Genomic DNA, 23003 nt, shown 5'->3' with positions numbered 1-23003 from the left:
AGGCATCAAAAGGCCAGGACGCAACCGTGAGGTGTAGTGGTTCGGGCGGCTGATGGATGAGGTTTGCATGAAATTGGCAGGCTTGACATCTTTGCGCATAATCCAAACAATCTTTCACCATAGTTGGCCAGTAGTAGCCCATCCTCTTGATTCGGAAGTGCAGCTTTGGACCTGACTGGTGAGCACCGCAAATGCCAGAATGCGCCTCTTCCATGGCTTTAGCAGCTTCCTCACTACTTAGGCACCTGAGAAATACTCCATCAAAAGACCTCCTATAAAGCGTCCCTTTGAAGAAAATGAAACGAGTGGCGCGCCGTCGGATGTCAACCCTTCGACGTGGATCATTTGGTAATTTATCATACTTCAAGTAATCGACCAACAGCTGGCGCCAATCTTCCTCCTCAATTTCGAAGACCTCAACAAGATGACTTTCAATTTCTTCGCATTTCTCTTCTTCAAAAATAGGTGGTATAACCCATCTTTCACACACTGGAATTTGAATTTCGCCACTGATCATAGCTATGGTAGACGCGAGTTTAGCCAAGGCATCTGCTTGCTTATTTTCACTTCTTGGAACATGTTCGATTTCCACATCTCCAAGCCACTCAATGATCTTGCGAGCATACTTGACGTATGGCAATAATTCAGGTTTCTTCACTTCATACAGTCCAAGTATTTGATTAACCACCAATTTAGAATCACCATATACTTTGAGGTGAGATTGCTGCATATTCAACGCCATTTCCAAACCGAGGATCAGAGCTTGATATTCTGCTACATTGTTAGAGCAATTCTCAGTTAGAGTGAAGGAAAATGGCAGCACTTGACGTTCTGGTGTCACGAACACGATCCCGGCACCAGCACCTTCTTTATGAGATGCTCCATCGAAAAACATCCACCATGGTAGGGCGACATCGATTACAAGTGCATCTTCATCCGGGAGGTCATCACTTAGCTCCCATTCAGCCGGAATTGGGTGGTCTGCTAAGAAGTCTGCCAACACTTGTCCCTTCACAGCCTTTTGAGGAACATACACAATCTCAAATTGTTGCAGTTGGAGGTACCAACGTGCAAGCCTGTCAGATAAAACAGGTCTTGACATCACAAACTTTAAAGGGTTTGCCTTGGATATAAGGCGGACAGTGTGAGCTTGGAAATAATGCTTAAGCTTTTGGATGGAGAAAATCAATGCCAAACACAGCTTCTCAATTGGAGCATATTTCAACTCATTTGGTGTCATTGTTCTGCTCAAGTAGTATAATGCATTCTCTTTTCCACCTTCATTTTCTTGCGCAAGCAGAGCTCCCATGGATCGTTCTTGAGCAGCAATATACAAAATCAAGGGGCGTCCTGGCACAGGTGCTGCTAATACAGGAGGCTGCATCAAGTAAGATTTGATATTCTTGAAAGCATTTCTACATGACTCATCCCACTCGAATGGTATACCCTTCTTCATAATTCGGCTAAATGGTTGACACCTTCCAGCTAAATTTGAAATAAACCTTCGTAAGTATGCTAACTTCCCTTGCAAACTTTTCAGGTCATGGATATTTCGAGGTTCGGGCATTTTTAGTATGGCATCAATCTTTGCTTGTTCAATTTCTATCCCTTGATGGCGAACGATGAACCTAAGAAATTTGCCAGACTTGACACCAAATGCGCATTTTAGTGGATTCATCTTCAACTGATGTTTTCTCAATCGCTCAAAAACCATTCGTAGATCTTGTAGGTGATTACTTTGTTTCTTAGACTTAACCACCAAATCATCTACATAGCACTCAACATTTTTGTGAAGTATATCATCAAATATCTTCTGCATGGCTCTTTGGTAAGTGGCACCGGCGTTCTTCAACCCAAATGGCATCACTTTGTAGCAATAGATTCCTTTCGGGGTTCGAAATGCTGTTAACTCTTCATCATTTGGTGACATGCGAATTTGATTGTAACCGGAAGATCCATCCATGAAGGTTAATGCTTCATGTCCAGTTGTGGCATCGATCATCAATTCGGCAATTGGCAATGGAAAGTCATCCTTGGGGCATGCTTCATTCAAGTCCCTGAAGTCAACACATACACGAATTTGCCCATTTTTCTTTCTCACTGGAACAATGCTTGAAATCCATGTTGGGTATTTGACTTCTCTAATAAACCCCACATTGATGAGTTTGTTCACTTCAGCCTCAATTAGAGGAACTAATTCTGGTCGGAATCGGCGCTGGGCCTGCTTGACTGGTCGTGCATCCTTTCTAACAGCTAAATGATGAACAACTATCTTGGAGCTCAACCCCGGCATTTCCTTATAAGACCATGCAAAGATGTCTTTGAATTCTTTGAGCAATTCGATATATGAGTATTCCTCATCAACGGTCAGCAATGCGCTGATGTAAGTGGGTCGTGGATCTTCAATAGTGCCCAAATTAATTTCTCTCAATTCATCAACAGTAGCCTTAACTCCTTCTTCAAACTGTTGAGGAGCTATTTCAGCGTCTTCTTCTTCGACAACCACTTCTTCACATGAGGTGATATGGTTTGATGTAACAATATCTTCGCAACGCACTTGACCTTGAGTAGTATGAGAAATTGGATTGTTAGCACCATTAGTAATGTAGTAAGATGAAGCCACACTCTCTCTATCTTCATCGTCTTCGGCATCCCGTGTAAAGATGATTGTCTTCATTTTGGCCTTCAATTCTTTTCCACATGATATGAGTAAAGTGGTACACCTCTTCATACGAGAAGGAATCGAGCTCCTTAGCTTTTCTGTTATGTCCAATTCACTGGCCCTTTTTGTTACGTCCTTTTTCCATGACTTGCCTTTGCCAAGCCTTTTAAAGACAGATATTCGTTGAGCTTTTCTTTCATCCAATCTTTTGAAAACAGAAACCCTTTGGGTTCTCCGATTGCTTGAAGACTTCGGGATTTGCTTGGTGCTAGCATAGTTAGCAGTGGCTCTCTTGATGGCAATACGAATGGGGCTTTGCACCATGTATCCCAAGCCTGCCTTGGGATTTTGGCTTGTATTAGCAGTTTTTCTCACATGAGACTTTGACGTGGAGCTTTCTTGGGGATTGTATCCAGCATTCACAAGGAGTTTGTATGCCTTCGGACCAAAGTGTTTTGAGAGTTCTTTGTCTGAGAGATCTCCATGTTCTGTGGCGCCACTTTGCTTTGGTTGGACAAAATCTTTGAGTGGCTGAGGAATGGGCTTTTTGGCATCAATCTTAGTCAAAGGGATGGTGAAACCTTCCATCTTTGGGCGAGATTCTTTCTCTTGGCGGGATCCTGACTCCTCCTGTGGTACATCCCTTTCCACCATTGTTGCTTTAGTTCTTCCCAAATAGAATTGAGCATCGGCGAAATGTGACTCTGCTTCTGTAAAAGGTTTGTGATCACCAACCACTTTTCTTACGGTGCTATTTTGATAGTATTTGAAGCATTGATGCAATGTAGAAGGAATGACACCATTTTCGTGAAGCCACGGTCGCCCTAGAAGCATATTGTAGGATGTCCTTGCATCAATCACATGAAGCAACGCCGTGGAGTCCATGTCCTGCATCTGCAATCGTAGCTTTATAGTACCAAGAGCTCTTTGCCCTTCATGGTTGAAACCTTGAATCATCAATCGACTGTTTGACAGCTCTTCTGCTTGGATTCTCAATTGCTTCAAAGTCCTTAGTGGCAAGATATTGACTGCCGAGCCTCCATCGATGAGAATTCGATTGACCTTCTGCTCCTGTGTATAACAACTCACGAACAATGGCCTGTTATGAGGTTCGAATCCAAGTTGCAAGTCTTCATTGGAGAATGTGATTGCCAATGCATCATTGCCTTCTTCCATGTTTATTTCAGGTTCTTCATCTACTTGGTTGGATGTATCATACAGGGTTCCAATACCTTCTATTATGTCATTCAAGTCGGTGGAGACCATATTTACAGTATTAGCGTCTTCTTCAAGAGATATTTTCCCTTCTCGAGCTAACCGCATGACCCTGTCTTTGAAGATGAAGCAATCATGTATGGGGTGCCCAACCAGACGATGGTATTTGCAATAATTTGGATCGTCTGTCCTCCCTGCTTCATTTGGTCGCTTCATTTCTGGCAACTCGATAAGCTTTTCTTTGAGCAGGTCATCAAAAATTCCTGAAACATCAGAGTCTAAGAAAGGGTATTGCTTTTGTTGCATTTCTTTCAAGGTAAGTCTTCTTTGCCCCATGTCTCGGGAAGAGTTCTGATTGTCTCGTGGAGCATTCTGGTTGTCTTCCTGATTAACTTCTTTCTTTAGAAATTTCACAGAAGTTGCTTTCACTGCCATAGATTCCTTCTTTGGTGCTTTGTCATATGGTTTTCCTCCTTTCTTGAATTCTGGCTTGAATTTGCTAGACTCCTGGATTGGTGGTCCTTCGATCCCTCTTGCCATCATGCTCAACTCCATATCATGAGCTCTAGTGGCTAGTTCCTCGAATGTTCTTGGCTGGATTCCTCGCAGAATATATTGCAAGCCCCAATGCATCCCTTGAATACACATTTCGATGGCAGATGATTCAGACAATCGATCTTTGCAGTTGAGACAAAGGTTTCTCCATCGGTTGATGTAGTCAATGACTGGCTCTTCTTTGAATTGACGTGAACTTGTGAGCTCCACCATGCTGACAGTTCTTCTAGTGCTATAGAAACGGTTGAGGAACTCATGCTCCAGTTGTTCCCAACTATCAATTGAGTTTGATTCTAAGTCGGTGTACCAATCAAAGGCATTACCTTTCAATGAGCGAACAAACTGTTTGACCAAATGATCTCCATAAGTACCAGCGTTGTTGCATGTTTCAATGAAATGAGCCACATGTTGTCTTGGATTTCCTTTGCCATCAAACTGTTGAAATTTTGGTGGTTGATAGCCAAGAGGCATCCTCATACTGTCAATTCGCCGAGTATATGGCTTGGAGTAAGTTAACGATGACTTGGAGCTTCCATCGGAGTTATTCTTCATTGTTGCTTCGATGAACTCTTTGAGTTGGTCAATGGGAATGAGGCCACCAGACGAGAAGAGAATGTCTTTTCCTGAAGGCCTTTTTCCATCACTCTTTGATTTGTCTTTGGAGATTTCTTCATCGTTATTCTCTCCATCTTCTTCGCTTTCTTCGCCTTCCCTATCGTTGTTGGCGTGGCTTGAATCTCCTTTTTCTCCTTTAAGCTTTGCAATCTGGGTATCTTGCTCTTGGATGTGCTTGGTTAGAGATTCAACCATCTTTGTCAAGTTCAAGAGTTGTTCCTCCATGGTGGAAGTGTTTGTCATCATGACACTTGCATGGAGTTGATAATTTTCAGTGGGGAATATGAAGCTTCTCTCAAAGTTGTCATCTTCTTCATGGATAGATGGAAGACGGGAGGTCGACTTGGACACCTCTTGCATCAATTTTGCTTTGCTTCGCGTGATCATACCGATGCCTTCCGAAGAACCTTTAGATGAAGTTGGAGTAGTTGTATTTGGTTGAATTGACATTGTTCAAGATTTTTGGTGAAGAGTAGAGATGAGAGGTAGAGATGTCCCACTGGGCGTGCCAAAATTTGTAAACACAAATTTTTTTGTATTTCAATTTGATAAAATACAAAATGCGTTACAAAGATAATTTGATAGATTTGAAGATAGATTTATGCGGGTTGCAATCTCTAGTTAATCCTCTGATTCTTCTCTTCCATTTGATTCTCGAACAAGCTCGAAGGTTCTTGAAATACTTGTTTTGATGACGCCAATCCAAAGGACTTAAGTCATGATTTTGGATTGAACATTGAACTTGATTTGATTTGAGAACATTCTTAGAATTTGTAAGAATGCCTTGAAGCTTTTGAACTTGATTTCTTTGGATACTTGAAGATCACTTCAAAGATTCGCAGGAATATTTGAACATTTGAAGAAATACTCGAAGATTTGAAGATCCTTGAATACTTGAAGATTTTGAAGGATACTTGAAGATTTGAATGCTCAAATACTTGAAGATTCGAAAGATACTTGAAGATTTGAATACTCAAACGATTGAAGATTTGAAGGAGACTTGAACGTTAGATAGAATTCTTCAAGATACTTGAATATTTGGAAGAATACTTGAACTCTCCAATTCTCCGCCTCTTCTACTTGTGATACTAGAGAGAATTCTTTGTACTCTTCGATCTTCCACTCCTTCACGTCGTGATAATGAGCACCCCAACACCTCTATTTATAGATTTTAGAGATGGGCTTCGTGGGCTTTATGGGCTTTGGGCCTTCATGCATGGGCCTTAGGGCCTTAAGTGGCCAATAAGCCCATTAATTCATTTTATTAAACATTAATCATATATATCTATTTAATTAGGAATAAAATCCCATTTAATAAAATAGAAAATATAATTGAATATTTAATTCATGAATTTACACGTGGCACGATTTAATTCGACGACAATTTAATTGTCTACAAATTGCCCCATCGAGACTTGTTTATGGACGAAACGTCTTTGGTAATAGACGAGTCTCGAAATATATCTTGATAGTTTAAACTCTTATCGCGGAGTTCTTGATTTTGAATTTTGTAAATAGTTTATACTCGTATTTAGGAGTTCTTCATTTGATTTTGAAATTTTAAATAGTTTATACTCGTATTTAGGAGTTCTTGATTTTGAATTTTGTAAATAGTTTATACTCGTATTTAGGAGTTCTTCATTTGATTTTGAAATTTTAAATAGTTTATACTCGTATTTAGGAGTTCTTGAATTTCTTTTGAATTTATAAATAGTTTATACTCGTATTTAGGAGTTCTTGAATTTCTTTTGAATTTATAAATAGTTTATACTCGTATTTAGGAGTTCTTGAATTTCTTTTGAATTTATAAATAGTTTATACTCGTATTTAGGAGTTCTTGAATTTCTTTTGAATTTATAAATAGTTTATACTCGTATTTAGGAGTTCTTCATTTGATTTTGGAATTTCAAATAGTTTATACTCGTATTTAGGAGTGCTTGAATTTCTTTGAATTTATAAATAGTTTATACTCGTATTTAGGAGTTCTTGACTTGGATTTGAATTTGTAAATAGTTTATACTCGTATTTAGGAGTTCTTGATTTGAATTTTGTAAATTTTAAATAGTTTATACTCGTATTTAGGAGTGTCTTTCTTTTGTTTGTTTTTTTTGTTTTTTTTTTTTTTTTAAATAGGCCCAATGTTTCGTATGAATAGATGATGGGATTAGATTTAAGCCCAATTTCTATCCAATAGCAGCCCACATGAGTTTTGTTCCAAAAGAAGAGATGGCAGCCTATACGTTTATTACCAACTAGGCCCAATATTTTATATCTGGCGGGCCCTATTCTGATGAGTACTGTTGCACCCAGCAACACAACTCCAATTCCAGCTAACTCCACTGTCCTTTTATCCTTTTCGCAGCAAGTTTTTTTTTTGCTTGAGAGCCGTTGCAGGCTGGAAAACAGCTGGAGCTCCACCTTTTTCTTTTTTGTATGCTAGCAGCTAGGATTAGGGTTTTAAGATTCATCCCTCTGTTCTCCTATAAATAAAGGGTTGTTTTCTCCCCTTAGCAGCAACAGCCACTCTCCTTCTTCTTCATTTTCTTTGTTTCGTATTTCATTTCTTCCTTTGATAGATAGCCAGTTTCATCCTTTTTTTTTTTTTTTTTTTTTTTTTGAAAGAGCCAGTTTCATCTTAAGAAAGCAAGAAGGAGTGTTTCATTTCATAACTATAGTAGCTTGCTTCTTTTGTTAGCAGCCATAAAACACTTATTCTTTTTTCATTTATTCCTTGCATCGTCTAATGGCGGAAGAAATGCAGCGGGTGCTAACAAAGATGGCGAAAACTTTTGGCAGCGTAGGTAACCTTCATTTCTTCTCCGCAACTTCTATGCCGAGATATCATCGGCAATACACTTACAACCCCCTTTTTTTTATGATGTGCAGCTCTTTTCACCAAAGCCACTCTCATTTGCGTGGTTCCGTTCTAGCAGCGGTTGAGGGTAGAGCTAGAAGCCGATAGTAGCGGCAGCAGCGGAATTTTTGGGTCTCCGCGTTACGCCGTCGTCGTCAACTGCAAGACTTACGTTGAGTCCCATCTGCCACAGTTGCTGGAGGTACCGCCGAGAACCACCCCTCTTTTTCCTTCAATTTGAACTGTGCTTCCTTTTAGAGAGAGGAGAGATTTTTGAGCTTGGAATCGTCGAAGGGCTTGCGAGTTGGCGAACTCGCGGCAGCAGTATTGACACTCGTATTTCCGGCCGTCGGAGGCGGGGAACTCGGAATCTTTCAAGGTGGAGGAGGATCGGCAGAGAGAGGGGAGACCATGGGGTTGCGCATGTAGGAGGCGGCGGCGTCGCGGCTGGCCTGCAGCTGGGCGCGCTTGAGCTGCTGCCGCTCCTTCTTGTGCGCGTTCTGGTGATCGCCGAGGGCCTGCGAGTTGGCGAACTCGCGGCAGCAGCAGCCGCGGCGAGAGTCGACCGGAGGCAGCACGAGCAGCAGCAGCCGCTTGGAGCTTTGAACTTTAAGTTTTGCCAGCTTCTTCTTTGCCCAGGAAACCAAAGTCATGCTTTATTTGCTCCTCTCTTCTGCGTGTATGTGTGTGTGAGGGAAGAAAGTGTTTGGTTTTAGTGAGGGAAAGTAAGGGGAGATGGGCCTTTTTTTTTTTTTGAGAGTTTAGGAGTGGGCCGATTTTTTTTTTTTTTTGCCTCTTTTTTTTATTTTTTTTTATTTTTATTTTTTTTATTTTTTTTATTATTTTATTTATTATTATTTTTTTTATTTTAATGATTGAATTTCTATATATATATATATATATAATTCAAGGAGTGGTGGCCTTTTTTTTTTTTTTTTTTTAATGATTGAATTTCTATATATATATATATATATATAATTCAATCTTGCCTCCTTTTGCTTGCCTCCTTTTATCTTGACTAGAATTTAATTCACATTTTATTTAAATGCAAATAAATTTCTAAGTCTGGATGTGTTGCTTCCTTGCAGTGTCACGATGGTGGTCTTCAAAGATATTGTGGTCAAGGGTCAAGACTATTTGCTGATTTTGAGTGATGATGAGCAAGAGACGGAAATGGGCATGCATCTAAGAGTATTTCCGGCATTGATAGGCCACTATGTGAAACCTTGGCCCAAACTTTTGAATTCTCTATATCAGTCGGAATGGACCAGCGAGATTAGTTTGAACAAAGCGTCGAAGGCTCATACATTGCATCCGGCCCGTCCTTGGCAAAGCAAGGAATCCAATTTTCTATTGACTTTGAGGCGAAGGATCATCGATAAAGATGCCAAATGGGGAAGGGTTACAAGCTTTCGTGGGGAATTTCATTTCTTTGAAGGCTATTGGGAGTGGACTGAAGATATCCTTAGCCGCTGCGGGAATGAACTCCGAGTTGTTGGTATCTATGATGCAGTTTATGCCTCTCTTTTCACTTATGATTGCCAGCCCGAGATGGTTAAAGCGTTCTGTGAAGCTTGGTGTCCTGCGACGAACACCATTCTCACTTCATCTGGCGAGATGTCTATTTCTCTATGGGATTTACAGTATCTATCAGGGCTTCCGTGTACCGGGACATTGTATGATGAGGTTGTACCCTGCGCGAAAGAGATTCTTGGCAAAGATCAGTTTGGCAACCCGTTCATTCCCTTGAGTTGTAGATATTTACTCTCTGCTTACTATTCTCTTAAGTATCGTGATGGCAAGGATCCTAAGAGCTTAGTTTCTATCGATGAATGGATCAAATTTTGGTCGAAGAAAGCTTCAAAGTATTCTCATCCTCCTGCTCGCAGGGCTAAGAAATCTCAACGCCCCAAATCGACTCATAATCCGAGTGGTTCATTTGAAGCGCATCAACCATGGTCTTCTGAAGAAAGGGCTCCATTCATCGAGCTTGATGCTAGTGACAAGTATCACACCACTATGTACTTGGCAGCTCATATAGCTTGCTGGTTGTGTATCTTTGTTTTTCCAGATGGTGATGCCATGTCGATTAGACCAACCTCTTTCAAAATGGCAAGTTTGATGGCGTGCAAACAGAAAGTTGCCCTTACAGCTCCAGTTCTAGCCAGCATCTACAAAGGGTTGAACACTATCTCTAGTTCTATGGAGCCTTCTCTTGTCCTGGTGACGCTACCCTTTCATTTCATATATGGTTGGATAGCGCTCTATTTCAACACTCACATTCCCCTTCCAAGAAGCCTTGGTGTCGCCAAGATGACTCTATACTCAGGCGAAGGAGCTGCGAAGTATTATCTGCCTATTGCGTGCCGCGAACGAATTCAGTCGTACAATTCGATTCGTTGGAATTGTACCACATTCACCAAGGAAGATGACATTTTCTATGTCGATGGTGAAAATACAAGAGAGATTGAGCAATGCTTCTTCATGGCTATTCGCTCGAGTTTTTTGGTTCGCCGGCTGGATGACCACTTCATCGTGGAGTCTTATGGTCCTCACCGCTTCAGCCGTCAATTTAGCTATTACCAAATCGTACCCAACAGCCTTACTCAGAACATTCGAAGGACATCTTTGGAAGAAGGTCTCAACCTTTGGCGCATGTGTTTGCTGCACAGATCGCGATCAAGGGCATGTTTTCCACGATCTTCTTTGGACATGAAGATACATTGTTCAGTCGACTATAAGACTTGGTGGGATAGGACGTACAGATTTTCTTTTGAAAACAAAATCTCTTCTCCGGCTCATATCACTTTTAAAAGAAAAGATCAGGAAGAAGCAATCAACTCCAAAGATGGAAAGAGGAAGGTCGTCTCTACCACCCTTATAGCTGATTCTGGTAGTAGCAATTCTGAGCGTAATTGGAAAAAGAAGAGAATTGCGGGGTCCTCAAAACCGGCCGAGGGTCACGTTGAGGAAGAGCCAACTCTAGTGGATGCCGATGTGAACAAGGTCTTTCCTCATCTCTTATCTTCTTTTCGTATTGATATATAATTTCCATTCTAATTGCATCTTCTTCTTGCCCTTTTGTAGACTTTGAAAGAAGTGTTTGGAAATAATCTTGAGAAGGGCTCACCAATCGACTGTGTATCCATTGAATCCAATAAGTCAAACGAGATTCCTTGTCTTGCTAAACAATCCCGCCCCCGACCAATGCCATCATGTGGGGCGCCTTCCGAGTTCAATGCCACACGCATGATCGATGATGAACTCAAGTCGTGCTGCAGGATCATCTGGGGAAAGCTTCGTGACAAGGTTGAGAGAACCAAAGTCGAGTTTCTATCGGCGCTTGAAGACGAGATACGGAGTGGCATTTCCCGTATGAAGATTATTTGTGGTCTTAACCTTTCCAACCTTGAAGATAGTATTAATGAACTATTCTCCAAAGCCACCGCTTTTGATAAAGTAAGGTCGGCTTCTCATGAGATCAATGAAGGCCACACACTCAAAGTTCGAGAGGTCAAGGTTTGCCTTCAAGAGAAGTTTGCCAAAGAGAAGAAGGATGCTGCGAATTGTGATGCTTTAAAAGCGGATCTTGATGAGTTGGAGAAACGCAAGAAAGAATTGTTGGTGTCTTTGGAGCAGCGAAGCCTGATACTCAAGACTACTCGTGGTGAGATCAAGGTACTCAAGGAAGACCTGGCCAAGCTTGAAGAGGCTTCGAGAAATGATGAGGTCTTGAAGAATTTGGAAGCCTTGAAGCTTTCACTAGAGTCTATGCAGCAGATTTTGAGAGATCAAGACCCTTTTGCTTAGTATATTGCATTTTTATCATTCCTCTTTTGATGATTCTCATTTGGTTTGTCATGGATATTTTGACATCTTCTCCCAATGCTTGTGCTTCTTTTGATGACTTGATTTCTTTGCTATTTTGGAATGAAACGTCTTTGGCTTCACATAATCAACTTAAATCATAACTTGATGATATAAATTGAAAAGAGTCAAACACAACTTATGACTGAACTTAGAAATTATCTAAGCTGCCTACGTACCCTTTTGAAAGGGATCAAGTCAAAACGTAGTTCATAGGATCAACAAGTGTTTGAGATTGGGTGCCGTGCACAGTTTATACTCATGCGGGCCAGGAGTAACATGCAGTTTAGGCTCGTGCGTCAAGGAGCTGTCTTCATACACTCCATTTTGTTTGCTTTTCTCCATTTCTGGTTTTTCATCTGACTCATCTTTTTGGCTTTTCTGTTTTTCTATTTTTTTTTTTTTTTTGCATTAAACTATATACATATGTACATGCTTCAACTTCTACCACCTTTCAAGGATAGTAACGTTTCAGGAACTTGCCATTGATAGGCCCAACTCTGACGTTGTCATCAGAAAGAAGCCTGTATGCTCCGTTTGTGTAGACTTCCTTGACAACATATGGGCCATCCCATCTTGATACGAATTTGTTTCCAACACGATGAGTGACAACGATTGGCCTCCTCACAGCGAGGACCAAATCTCCAACTTGAAAAGAACGCACTCGCACCGTCTTGTTGAAAGACTTTGAGAGGCGAGCTTGGTAGCATTCTAACTTTTGCTGAGCTTCCAGCCTTTTCTCATCTAGAGCTTCGAGTTCCTCCAGACGCAGACGTGCATTTTCTTCTTCAGTTAGCCCTTCCTGAATGGCCATTCTCAAAGAGGGAATTTGTTGCTCGAGAGGAATGACAGCTTCAACCCCATATACCAAAGAGTAAGGCGTTGCCTGCGTAGGAGTTCTATAGGTGGTTCGATATGCCCACAATGCTTCCCCAATACGTTCATGCCAGTCACGCTTTGATTTTGAAACAATTTTTTTCAACAGATTGCACAAAGTCTTGTTGAATGCCTCAGCCAACCCATTTGCCGGTGCATTATACATCGATGACTTCCGTTGCTTGAAGCCGAATTTTTCACAAAGCTTGTTTATCACCGTGTTGCTGAAAGGTGTTCCATTATCAGTTATGATGTAGCGAGGAACTCCATAGCGATAGATGATGTTGGTCTTGATAAACTCAGCAACGGTCTCTTTCTTCACTTCTCTTAATGGTATCGCCTCAGCCCACTTGGAGAAGTAATCGGTCGCTGCCAAAATGTATAAATGCCCCCCTGATGATTTTGTCAATGGACCAACAACATCCATGCCCCAGGCATCAAAAGGCCAGGACGCAACCGTGAGGTGTAGTGGTTCGGGCGGCTGATGGATGAGGTTTGCATGAAATTGGCAGGCTTGACATCTTTGCGCATAATCCAAACAATCTTTCACCATAGTTGGCCAGTAGTAGCCCATCCTCTTGATTCGGAAGTGCAGCTTTGGACCTGACTGGTGAGCACCGCAAATGCCAGAATGCGCCTCTTCCATGGCTTTAGCAGCTTCCTCACTACTTAGGCACCTGAGAAATACTCCATCAAAAGACCTCCTATAAAGCGTCCCTTTGAAGAAAATGAAACGAGTGGCGCGCCGTCGGATGTCAACCCTTCGACGTGGATCATTTGGTAATTTATCATACTTCAAGTAATCGACCAACAGCTGGCGCCAATCTTCCTCCTCAATTTCGAAGACCTCAACAAGATGACTTTCAATTTCTTCGCATTTCTCTTCTTCAAAAATAGGTGGTATAACCCATCTTTCACACACTGGAATTTGAATTTCGCCACTGATCATAGCTATGGTAGACGCGAGTTTAGCCAAGGCATCTGCTTGCTTATTTTCACTTCTTGGAACATGTTCGATTTCCACATCTCCAAGCCACTCAATGATCTTGCGAGCATACTTGACGTATGGCAATAATTCAGGTTTCTTCACTTCATACAGTCCAAGTATTTGATTAACCACCAATTTAGAATCACCATATACTTTGAGGTGAGATTGCTGCATATTCAACGCCATTTCCAAACCGAGGATCAGAGCTTGATATTCTGCTACATTGTTAGAGCAATTCTCAGTTAGAGTGAAGGAAAATGGCAGCACTTGACGTTCTGGTGTCACGAACACGATCCCGGCACCAGCACCTTCTTTATGAGATGCTCCATCGAAAAACATCCACCATGGTAGGGCGACATCGATTACAAGTGCATCTTCATCCGGGAGGTCATCACTTAGCTCCCATTCAGCCGGAATTGGGTGGTCTGCTAAGAAGTCTGCCAACACTTGTCCCTTCACAGCCTTTTGAGGAACATACACAATCTCAAATTGTTGCAGTTGGAGGTACCAACGTGCAAGCCTGTCAGATAAAACAGGTCTTGACATCACAAACTTTAAAGGGTTTGCCTTGGATATAAGGCGGACAGTGTGAGCTTGGAAATAATGCTTAAGCTTTTGGATGGAGAAAATCAATGCCAAACACAGCTTCTCAATTGGAGCATATTTCAACTCATTTGGTGTCATTGTTCTGCTCAAGTAGTATAATGCATTCTCTTTTCCACCTTCATTTTCTTGCGCAAGCAGAGCTCCCATGGATCGTTCTTGAGCAGCAATATACAAAATCAAGGGGCGTCCTGGCACAGGTGCTGCTAATACAGGAGGCTGCATCAAGTAAGATTTGATATTCTTGAAAGCATTTCTACATGACTCATCCCACTCGAATGGTATACCCTTCTTCATAATTCGGCTAAATGGTTGACACCTTCCAGCTAAATTTGAAATAAACCTTCGTAAGTATGCTAACTTCCCTTGCAAACTTTTCAGGTCATGGATATTTCGAGGTTCGGGCATTTTTAGTATGGCATCAATCTTTGCTTGTTCAATTTCTATCCCTTGATGGCGAACGATGAACCTAAGAAATTTGCCAGACTTGACACCAAATGCGCATTTTAGTGGATTCATCTTCAACTGATGTTTTCTCAATCGCTCAAAAACCATTCGTAGATCTTGTAGGTGATTACTTTGTTTCTTAGACTTAACCACCAAATCATCTACATAGCACTCAACATTTTTGTGAAGTATATCATCAAATATCTTCTGCATGGCTCTTTGGTAAGTGGCACCGGCGTTCTTCAACCCAAATGGCATCACTTTGTAGCAATAGATTCCTTTCGGGGTTCGAAATGCTGTTAACTCTTCATCATTTGGTGACATGCGAATTTGATTGTAACCGGAAGATCCATCCATGAAGGTTAATGCTTCATGTCCAGTTGTGGCATCGATCATCAATTCGGCAATTGGCAATGGAAAGTCATCCTTGGGGCATGCTTCATTCAAGTCCCTGAAGTCAACACATACACGAATTTGCCCATTTTTCTTTCTCACTGGAACAATGCTTGAAATCCATGTTGGGTATTTGACTTCTCTAATAAACCCCACATTGATGAGTTTGTTCACTTCAGCCTCAATTAGAGGAACTAATTCTGGTCGGAATCGGCGCTGGGCCTGCTTGACTGGTCGTGCATCCTTTCTAACAGCTAAATGATGAACAACTATCTTGGAGCTCAACCCCGGCATTTCCTTATAAGACCATGCAAAGATGTCTTTGAATTCTTTGAGCAATTCGATATATGAGTATTCCTCATCAACGGTCAGCAATGCGCTGATGTAAGTGGGTCGTGGATCTTCAATAGTGCCCAAATTAATTTCTCTCAATTCATCAACAGTAGCCTTAACTCCTTCTTCAAACTGTTGAGGAGCTATTTCAGCGTCTTCTTCTTCGACAACCACTTCTTCACATGAGGTGATATGGTTTGATGTAACAATATCTTCGCAACGCACTTGACCTTGAGTAGTATGAGAAATTGGATTGTTAGCACCATTAGTAATGTAGTAAGATGAAGCCACACTCTCTCTATCTTCATCGTCTTCGGCATCCCGTGTAAAGATGATTGTCTTCATTTTGGCCTTCAATTCTTTTCCACATGATATGAGTAAAGTGGTACACCTCTTCATACGAGAAGGAATCGAGCTCCTTAGCTTTTCTGTTATGTCCAATTCACTGGCCCTTTTTGTTACGTCCTTTTTCCATGACTTGCCTTTGCCAAGCCTTTTAAAGACAGATATTCGTTGAGCTTTTCTTTCATCCAATCTTTTGAAAACAGAAACCCTTTGGGTTCTCCGATTGCTTGAAGACTTCGGGATTTGCTTGGTGCTAGCATAGTTAGCAGTGGCTCTCTTGATGGCAATACGAATGGGGCTTTGCACCATGTATCCCAAGCCTGCCTTGGGATTTTGGCTTGTATTAGCAGTTTTTCTCACATGAGACTTTGACGTGGAGCTTTCTTGGGGATTGTATCCAGCATTCACAAGGAGTTTGTATGCCTTCGGACCAAAGTGTTTTGAGAGTTCTTTGTCTGAGAGATCTCCATGTTCTGTGGCGCCACTTTGCTTTGGTTGGACAAAATCTTTGAGTGGCTGAGGAATGGGCTTTTTGGCATCAATCTTAGTCAAAGGGATGGTGAAACCTTCCATCTTTGGGCGAGATTCTTTCTCTTGGCGGGATCCTGACTCCTCCTGTGGTACATCCCTTTCCACCATTGTTGCTTTAGTTCTTCCCAAATAGAATTGAGCATCGGCGAAATGTGACTCTGCTTCTGTAAAAGGTTTGTGATCACCAACCACTTTTCTTACGGTGCTATTTTGATAGTATTTGAAGCATTGATGCAATGTAGAAGGAATGACACCATTTTCGTGAAGCCACGGTCGCCCTAGAAGCATATTGTAGGATGTCCTTGCATCAATCACATGAAGCAACGCCGTGGAGTCCATGTCCTGCATCTGCAATCGTAGCTTTATAGTACCAAGAGCTCTTTGCCCTTCATGGTTGAAACCTTGAATCATCAATCGACTGTTTGACAGCTCTTCTGCTTGGATTCTCAATTGCTTCAAAGTCCTTAGTGGCAAGATATTGACTGCCGAGCCTCCATCGATGAGAATTCGATTGACCTTCTGCTCCTGTGTATAACAACTCACGAACAATGGCCTGTTATGAGGTTCGAATCCAAGTTGCAAGTCTTCATTGGAGAATGTGATTGCCAATGCATCATTGCCTTCTTCCATGTTTATTTCAGGTTCTTCATCTACTTGGTTGGATGTATCATACAGGGTTCCAATACCTTCTATTATGTCATTCAAGTCGGTGGAGACCATATTTACAGTATTAGCGTCTTCTTCAAGAGATATTTTCCCTTCTCGAGCTAACCGCATGACCCTGTCTTTGAAGATGAAGCAATCATGTATGGGGTGCCCAACCAGACGATGGTATTTGCAATAATTTGGATCGTCTGTCCTCCCTGCTTCATTTGGTCGCTTCATTTCTGGCAACTCGATAAGCTTTTCTTTGAGCAGGTCATCAAAAATTCCTGAAACATCAGAGTCTAAGAAAGGGTATTGCTTTTGTTGCATTTCTTTCAAGGTAAGTCTTCTTTGCCCCATGTCTCGGGAAGAGTTCTGATTGTCTCGTGGAGCATTCTGGTTGTCTTCCTGATTAACTTCTTTCTTTAGAAATTTCACAGAAGTTGCTTTCACTGCCATAGATTCCTTCTTTGGTGCTTTGTCATATGGTTTTCCTCCTTTCTTGAATTCTGGCTTGAATTTGCTAGACTCCTGGATTGGTGGTCCTTCGATCCCTCTTGCCATCATGCTCAACTCCATATCATGAGCTCTAGTGGCTAGTTCCTCGAATGTTCTTGGCTGGATTCCTCGCAGAATATATTGCAAGCCCCAATGCATCCCTTGAATACACATTTCGATGGCAGATGATTCAGACAATCGATCTTTGCAGTTGAGACAAAGGTTTCTCCATCGGTTGATGTAGTCAATGACTGGCTCTTCTTTGAATTGACGTGAACTTGTGAGCTCCACCATGCTGACAGTTCTTCTAGTGCTATAGAAACGGTTGAGGAACTCATGCTCCAGTTGTTCCCAACTATCAATTGAGTTTGATTCTAAGTCGGTGTACCAATCAAAGGCATTACCTTTCAATGAGCGAACAAACTGTTTGACCAAATGATCTCCATAAGTACCAGCGTTGTTGCATGTTTCAATGAAATGAGCCACATGTTGTCTTGGATTTCCTTTGCCATCAAACTGTTGAAATTTTGGTGGTTGATAGCCAAGAGGCATCCTCATACTGTCAATTCGCCGAGTATATGGCTTGGAGTAAGTTAACGATGACTTGGAGCTTCCATCGGAGTTATTCTTCATTGTTGCTTCGATGAACTCTTTGAGTTGGTCAATGGGAATGAGGCCACCAGACGAGAAGAGAATGTCTTTTCCTGAAGGCCTTTTTCCATCACTCTTTGATTTGTCTTTGGAGATTTCTTCATCGTTATTCTCTCCATCTTCTTCGCTTTCTTCGCCTTCCCTATCGTTGTTGGCGTGGCTTGAATCTCCTTTTTCTCCTTTAAGCTTTGCAATCTGGGTATCTTGCTCTTGGATGTGCTTGGTTAGAGATTCAACCATCTTTGTCAAGTTCAAGAGTTGTTCCTCCATGGTGGAAGTGTTTGTCATCATGACACTTGCATGGAGTTGATAATTTTCAGTGGGGAATATGAAGCTTCTCTCAAAGTTGTCATCTTCTTCATGGATAGATGGAAGACGGGAGGTCGACTTGGACACCTCTTGCATCAATTTTGCTTTGCTTCGCGTGATCATACCGATGCCTTCCGAAGAACCTTTAGATGAAGTTGGAGTAGTTGTATTTGGTTGAATTGACATTGTTCAAGATTTTTGGTGAAGAGTAGAGATGAGAGGTAGAGATGTCCCACTGGGCGTGCCAAAATTTGTAAACACAAATTTTTTTGTATTTCAATTTGATAAAATACAAAATGCGTTACAAAGATAATTTGATAGATTTGAAGATAGATTTATGCGGGTTGCAATCTCTAGTTAATCCTCTGATTCTTCTCTTCCATTTGATTCTCGAACAAGCTCGAAGGTTCTTGAAATACTTGTTTTGATGACGCCAATCCAAAGGACTTAAGTCATGATTTTGGATTGAACATTGAACTTGATTTGATTTGAGAACATTCTTAGAATTTGTAAGAATGCCTTGAAGCTTTTGAACTTGATTTCTTTGGATACTTGAAGATCACTTCAAAGATTCGCAGGAATATTTGAACATTTGAAGAAATACTCGAAGATTTGAAGATCCTTGAATACTTGAAGATTTTGAAGGATACTTGAAGATTTGAATGCTCAAATACTTGAAGATTCGAAAGATACTTGAAGATTTGAATACTCAAACGATTGAAGATTTGAAGGAGACTTGAACGTTAGATAGAATTCTTCAAGATACTTGAATATTTGGAAGAATACTTGAACTCTCCAATTCTCCGCCTCTTCTACTTGTGATACTAGAGAGAATTCTTTGTACTCTTCGATCTTCCACTCCTTCACGTCGTGATAATGAGCACCCCAACACCTCTATTTATAGATTTTAGAGATGGGCTTGTAGAACTCCAAATGCTCCAAATGCTCGCTCAACATCTTTTCGGACAGACTTTTGGTGTTGAGCGAACAACTTGTGTTTGCGAATCTGTGGGGAAGTAATTGACTTGACAAATACAGCCCATGAAGGGTATATACCATCAGTTAAATAATATACCCTATCATAATGACGACCATTCACTAAGTAATTAACCTTTGGTGCTCGACCTTCTAAGACATCATTAAAAACAGGAGATCGATGGAGTACATTAATATCATTGCACGAACTTAGTGTTCCAAAGAACGCATGCCATATCCACAAGTCGTATGAAGCAGCTTTCAAAATGATCGTTGGTTTTCCACTTCTCCCAGTATTATGGCCGATCCATGCATTAGGACAATTTTTCCACTCCCAATGCATGCAATCAATACTGCCAATCATGCCCGGAAAACCACGTTGTTCTCCAACATAGAGCAGCCTTGCCAAATCTTGTTCATTAGTCCTTCTGAGATACGTACCACTGAAGCAAGAAATAACACCTTCCACAAAATGGACTAAAGCATCTCTTGTGGAAGATGAACTCATTCGTAGATACTCTTCAACAACATCGGAAGATGTCCCATACGCCAACACCCTCATGGCTCCAGTACATTTCTGCAATGCTGAAAGACCTACTCTGCCGGTGGCATCTCGTCTCTGTTGAAAAAACTCATCATTAGCAGTAACAGCTTCCACTATTCGAATGAATAACGATTTCTGCATGCGAAATCTCCTCCGGAAGATTTCTGGAGTATACGTTGGGCTGTCACCGAAGTAGTCGTTGATCAAACGCTCTGCACCAAACTCGCGTTCCCTATCACAATATCTCATGTTGGCTGTTGGAATTTGATTTCCTACAATCAGATTATGATTGTTTAGGATCATATAGATGCTATCAAATTGACGATTTTGTTGATAAACTCGTTCTTCCCATTCATCAAGTTCATTGGAATGGGAAACATCAGAACTTGAGTCTGAATCAACTGAAGAGTTTCATTCACAGACATATTTGTATGAGAAATGGAAAAATAATAGGGTAAATGTATACTTGAGTAAAGAGTGAGATGTGTTTGTGTTTTATTGAGACGTGTTTCATCTGGCATTTATAGAATACATATTGAAAAGTGGGATAAGATAGCTAGATTTGAATTGATACGGTTGCATGTGATCTAGGCTGGAAAAAATGACATACGCATGTGTTTGGAAATAATGTTGTGTCAGAATGACAAATGCATGTGAATTGGAAAAAATGACAAGTGCATGTGAATGCACTTAAAGCTTTGTCAGAATTGGCCAAATGCTTTGGAAAGCTAAACGGATCAAATGCTATTCAATTTTACATGAAATACATTTTTTCATTAATTAAACATAAAACAAGTACATAACACAATTTGCCAAAACTAAAATCAAACAAATAGAAAGCACACAAATAAAAAGTACATAAACTAAAATTACATAGAAATCACATGATTAAGATACATTCACTCTCCAAACACAATTTTAGTTAGTTGACGTTTCATCTCTTCGTCTTCTGGAGATAAGTGCTATTTCGCCAACAATTGAAGCTCGCGCTCCAGCTCAATTCGAGTCTTTATTAACTCAGCTTCGGCATCTCTAGTGAGTCTCATTGCACGAATTTCTACAGCAACAGCAGATTCATGAGTACATTCAGATTGTGAGACCTTACCTTTACCTTTCTTTTTTACCTTATCTCTTCCAATGAGACGAGTCGCAGTTGACTGTTCAGATGTTGGAGTTTCTGGATTAGAAGGGACAGAAAATCCCCCATCTTTCAAAGTTTTTGATCTTTTCGAACTGCCACCACTTTGCTGGTTGGTGGACGTCATATTCCACCAAATAATTCCTGTAATACTATAAAGAATTAAGTGAGTATAATGATAAGTAGGGTCGAACCACAGAGAGCAGGTAACATCATCTAATTCCCTAAAGACCTAATTTGGTGTAGCCACCACGCCTTAATTTTGAGAAAATAATTATCAACTAAAAAAGCAAATTAAATAAAATACTCTAGAAAATAATAATGAAAAGTAACTCGGCTCGAATAAATCCACACTAATTCAATTCTCTGATCATCGACGCAAAGATGAATTAATCCATATCAACCAACCAGTTATAGGATACCGTGATACGCACTGACATACCCCAATTCCTACTCACTGTGTCGATAGACGGCTGGATACACCAGTCCTGCCTATTTCCCTTATTAAAATATAACCTAACTGGATACGTCAGTCATAGATTTAATATTCTAATAGCATTAAGAGGAAGGAACCCAGTTTAGACCAATTATCCTAGATACGCCAGTGATAATTAATCCACCAATTTATTCCTACTACGAACACGGTAGCTTTATCACTAGTCAGCCCTATTCCAACAATTACGGATTGGAGGTGCTAATTGACTGTAATCCAATTTTATCTAAGTTGATCTTGCTTAAACAAAATCGGAATTATCCTTAAACACAAGGAATTAATTGGAATCAATAGGAACCAATTATATGAACAATTAGGTCTCACAAGTATTAAATCAATATTTCATTATTCTCGCCGAATTAAGAATTTAGCTACTCATAATTAAATTAATAATAATCAAATAAATAAAAGCAATCATAAACTAATCGAAAAAAAGAATTAAATTGCAAGAATAACAAAAAGGTCACCACTATGGAACTAAAGAAGAAAAAAATCGCCTACCGAGTATATCCCAAGCTAGCCGCCAACTTCCAAACAAAATTGAAAAGAGTAATTAAAACTTAAAACCCTAAGCTTAGAAAATAAGTCAAACGTGTATCCTAAGAAACTAACTAATCCTATATGTATATTTAAAAATTGGCGGCTACCAAACCAAGGGAATTGATTCCCACAAAACACAAACAGTCGCCTACTCCAAAATGGGCTGCCAAAATTCGAACAAAAAGCCCAAATACATAATTAATCAAAAGATTAGAGTTTAATTAAAACTAGAGAAAATATTCCAAGCCCAAATCTTCTTCCATCTTCACGAGTCATCCTAAATTCATCAAAATTCTCAACTTTTATCATCTTTCATCATCTCCCGACATCTACTAACATCCATCTCCAATCCATCTAATTTATGCGCCAAATACCAACAGCTTGGGTAATATCAAGGCAAAACCAACAACAAACGACACAAAAATAGATAACTAAATCACACACATCACTGGTCATCAACATCTTCACTTTGACGACGAAAAATATGGGTGGTATCATGAACATTTCATTTGGGATGTTTACTCATAACTTCATTAAATACAACCAAGTCTACAAACTTGCTTCCACCTGCTTCGTAAATGGAATGAGCTTCTTTCTCAACCTCATTGTCGCTCATTCCACTCCTTCTTCGAGCATTTGCTTCCCTGCAAGCAACGACCATTTGTTTCCATTTTCGTTAAGACGTTTCCAGCGACCTTTCATCGATTCAATGTTACGTTCATTGAGCTCATTTGGATTTTCTGCTTGAGTATTGTGATACAATTTATGAATACGTGCCTAAAGCGATTCCCCTCTTTGACTTTTTCCTCGAACACTATCTTCACTGGCATAGATCCAAGATGACATAAGGGCAACATCTTCTTTCACACACCAAGCTACATTTTTTGCCCCTTTTCTGATTTTTGTTTGGGCGTTGAACACCCATA

At 40.6% G+C, this 23003-nt stretch overlaps 2 protein-coding genes across 2 annotated transcripts; one reads left to right on the top strand and one right to left on the bottom strand.

The window, feature by feature from the left end:
• The first annotated feature begins 8886 nt into the window (after positions 1 to 8886).
• LOC131023775 (uncharacterized) lies at positions 8887 to 11856 on the top strand. The gene is made up of 2 exons (XM_057953361.1): positions 8887 to 10907; positions 10989 to 11856. The coding sequence occupies exons 1-2, from the start codon at positions 8997 to 8999 to the stop codon at positions 11709 to 11711; spliced, it is 2634 nt and encodes an 877-aa protein (XP_057809344.1). The 5' UTR covers positions 8887 to 8996; the 3' UTR covers positions 11712 to 11856.
• Positions 11857 to 19294: 7438 nt separating this feature from the next.
• LOC131007625 (uncharacterized) lies at positions 19295 to 20155 on the bottom strand. Its single transcript, XM_057934531.1, has one exon. The coding sequence runs from the start codon at positions 20153 to 20155 to the stop codon at positions 19295 to 19297; it is 861 nt and encodes a 286-aa protein (XP_057790514.1).
• Positions 20156 to 23003: the final 2848 nt, after the last annotated feature.

Source organism: Salvia miltiorrhiza, chromosome 1, assembly GCF_028751815.1.
Source record: "Salvia miltiorrhiza cultivar Shanhuang (shh) chromosome 1, IMPLAD_Smil_shh, whole genome shotgun sequence".
NCBI classification, from domain to species: domain Eukaryota; kingdom Viridiplantae; phylum Streptophyta; class Magnoliopsida; order Lamiales; family Lamiaceae; genus Salvia; species Salvia miltiorrhiza.
The sequence above is the reverse complement of the archived record's forward strand: the minus strand, read 5'-3'. Positions and strand labels throughout refer to the sequence as shown.

Bases quoted from the DNA above. Each gene is read 5' to 3' on its own strand.
- LOC131023775 (XM_057953361.1), top strand. From the start codon at position 8,997: ATGGTGGTCTTCAAAGATATTGTGGTCAAGGGTCAAGACTATTTGCTG. The intron at 10,908-10,988 runs GTCTTTCCTCAT...GCCCTTTTGTAG, and splicing joins TGGATGCCGATGTGAACAAG to ACTTTGAAAGAAGTGTTTGG.
- LOC131007625 (XM_057934531.1), bottom strand. From the start codon at position 20,155: ATGAGATATTGTGATAGGGAACGCGAGTTTGGTGCAGAGCGTTTGATC.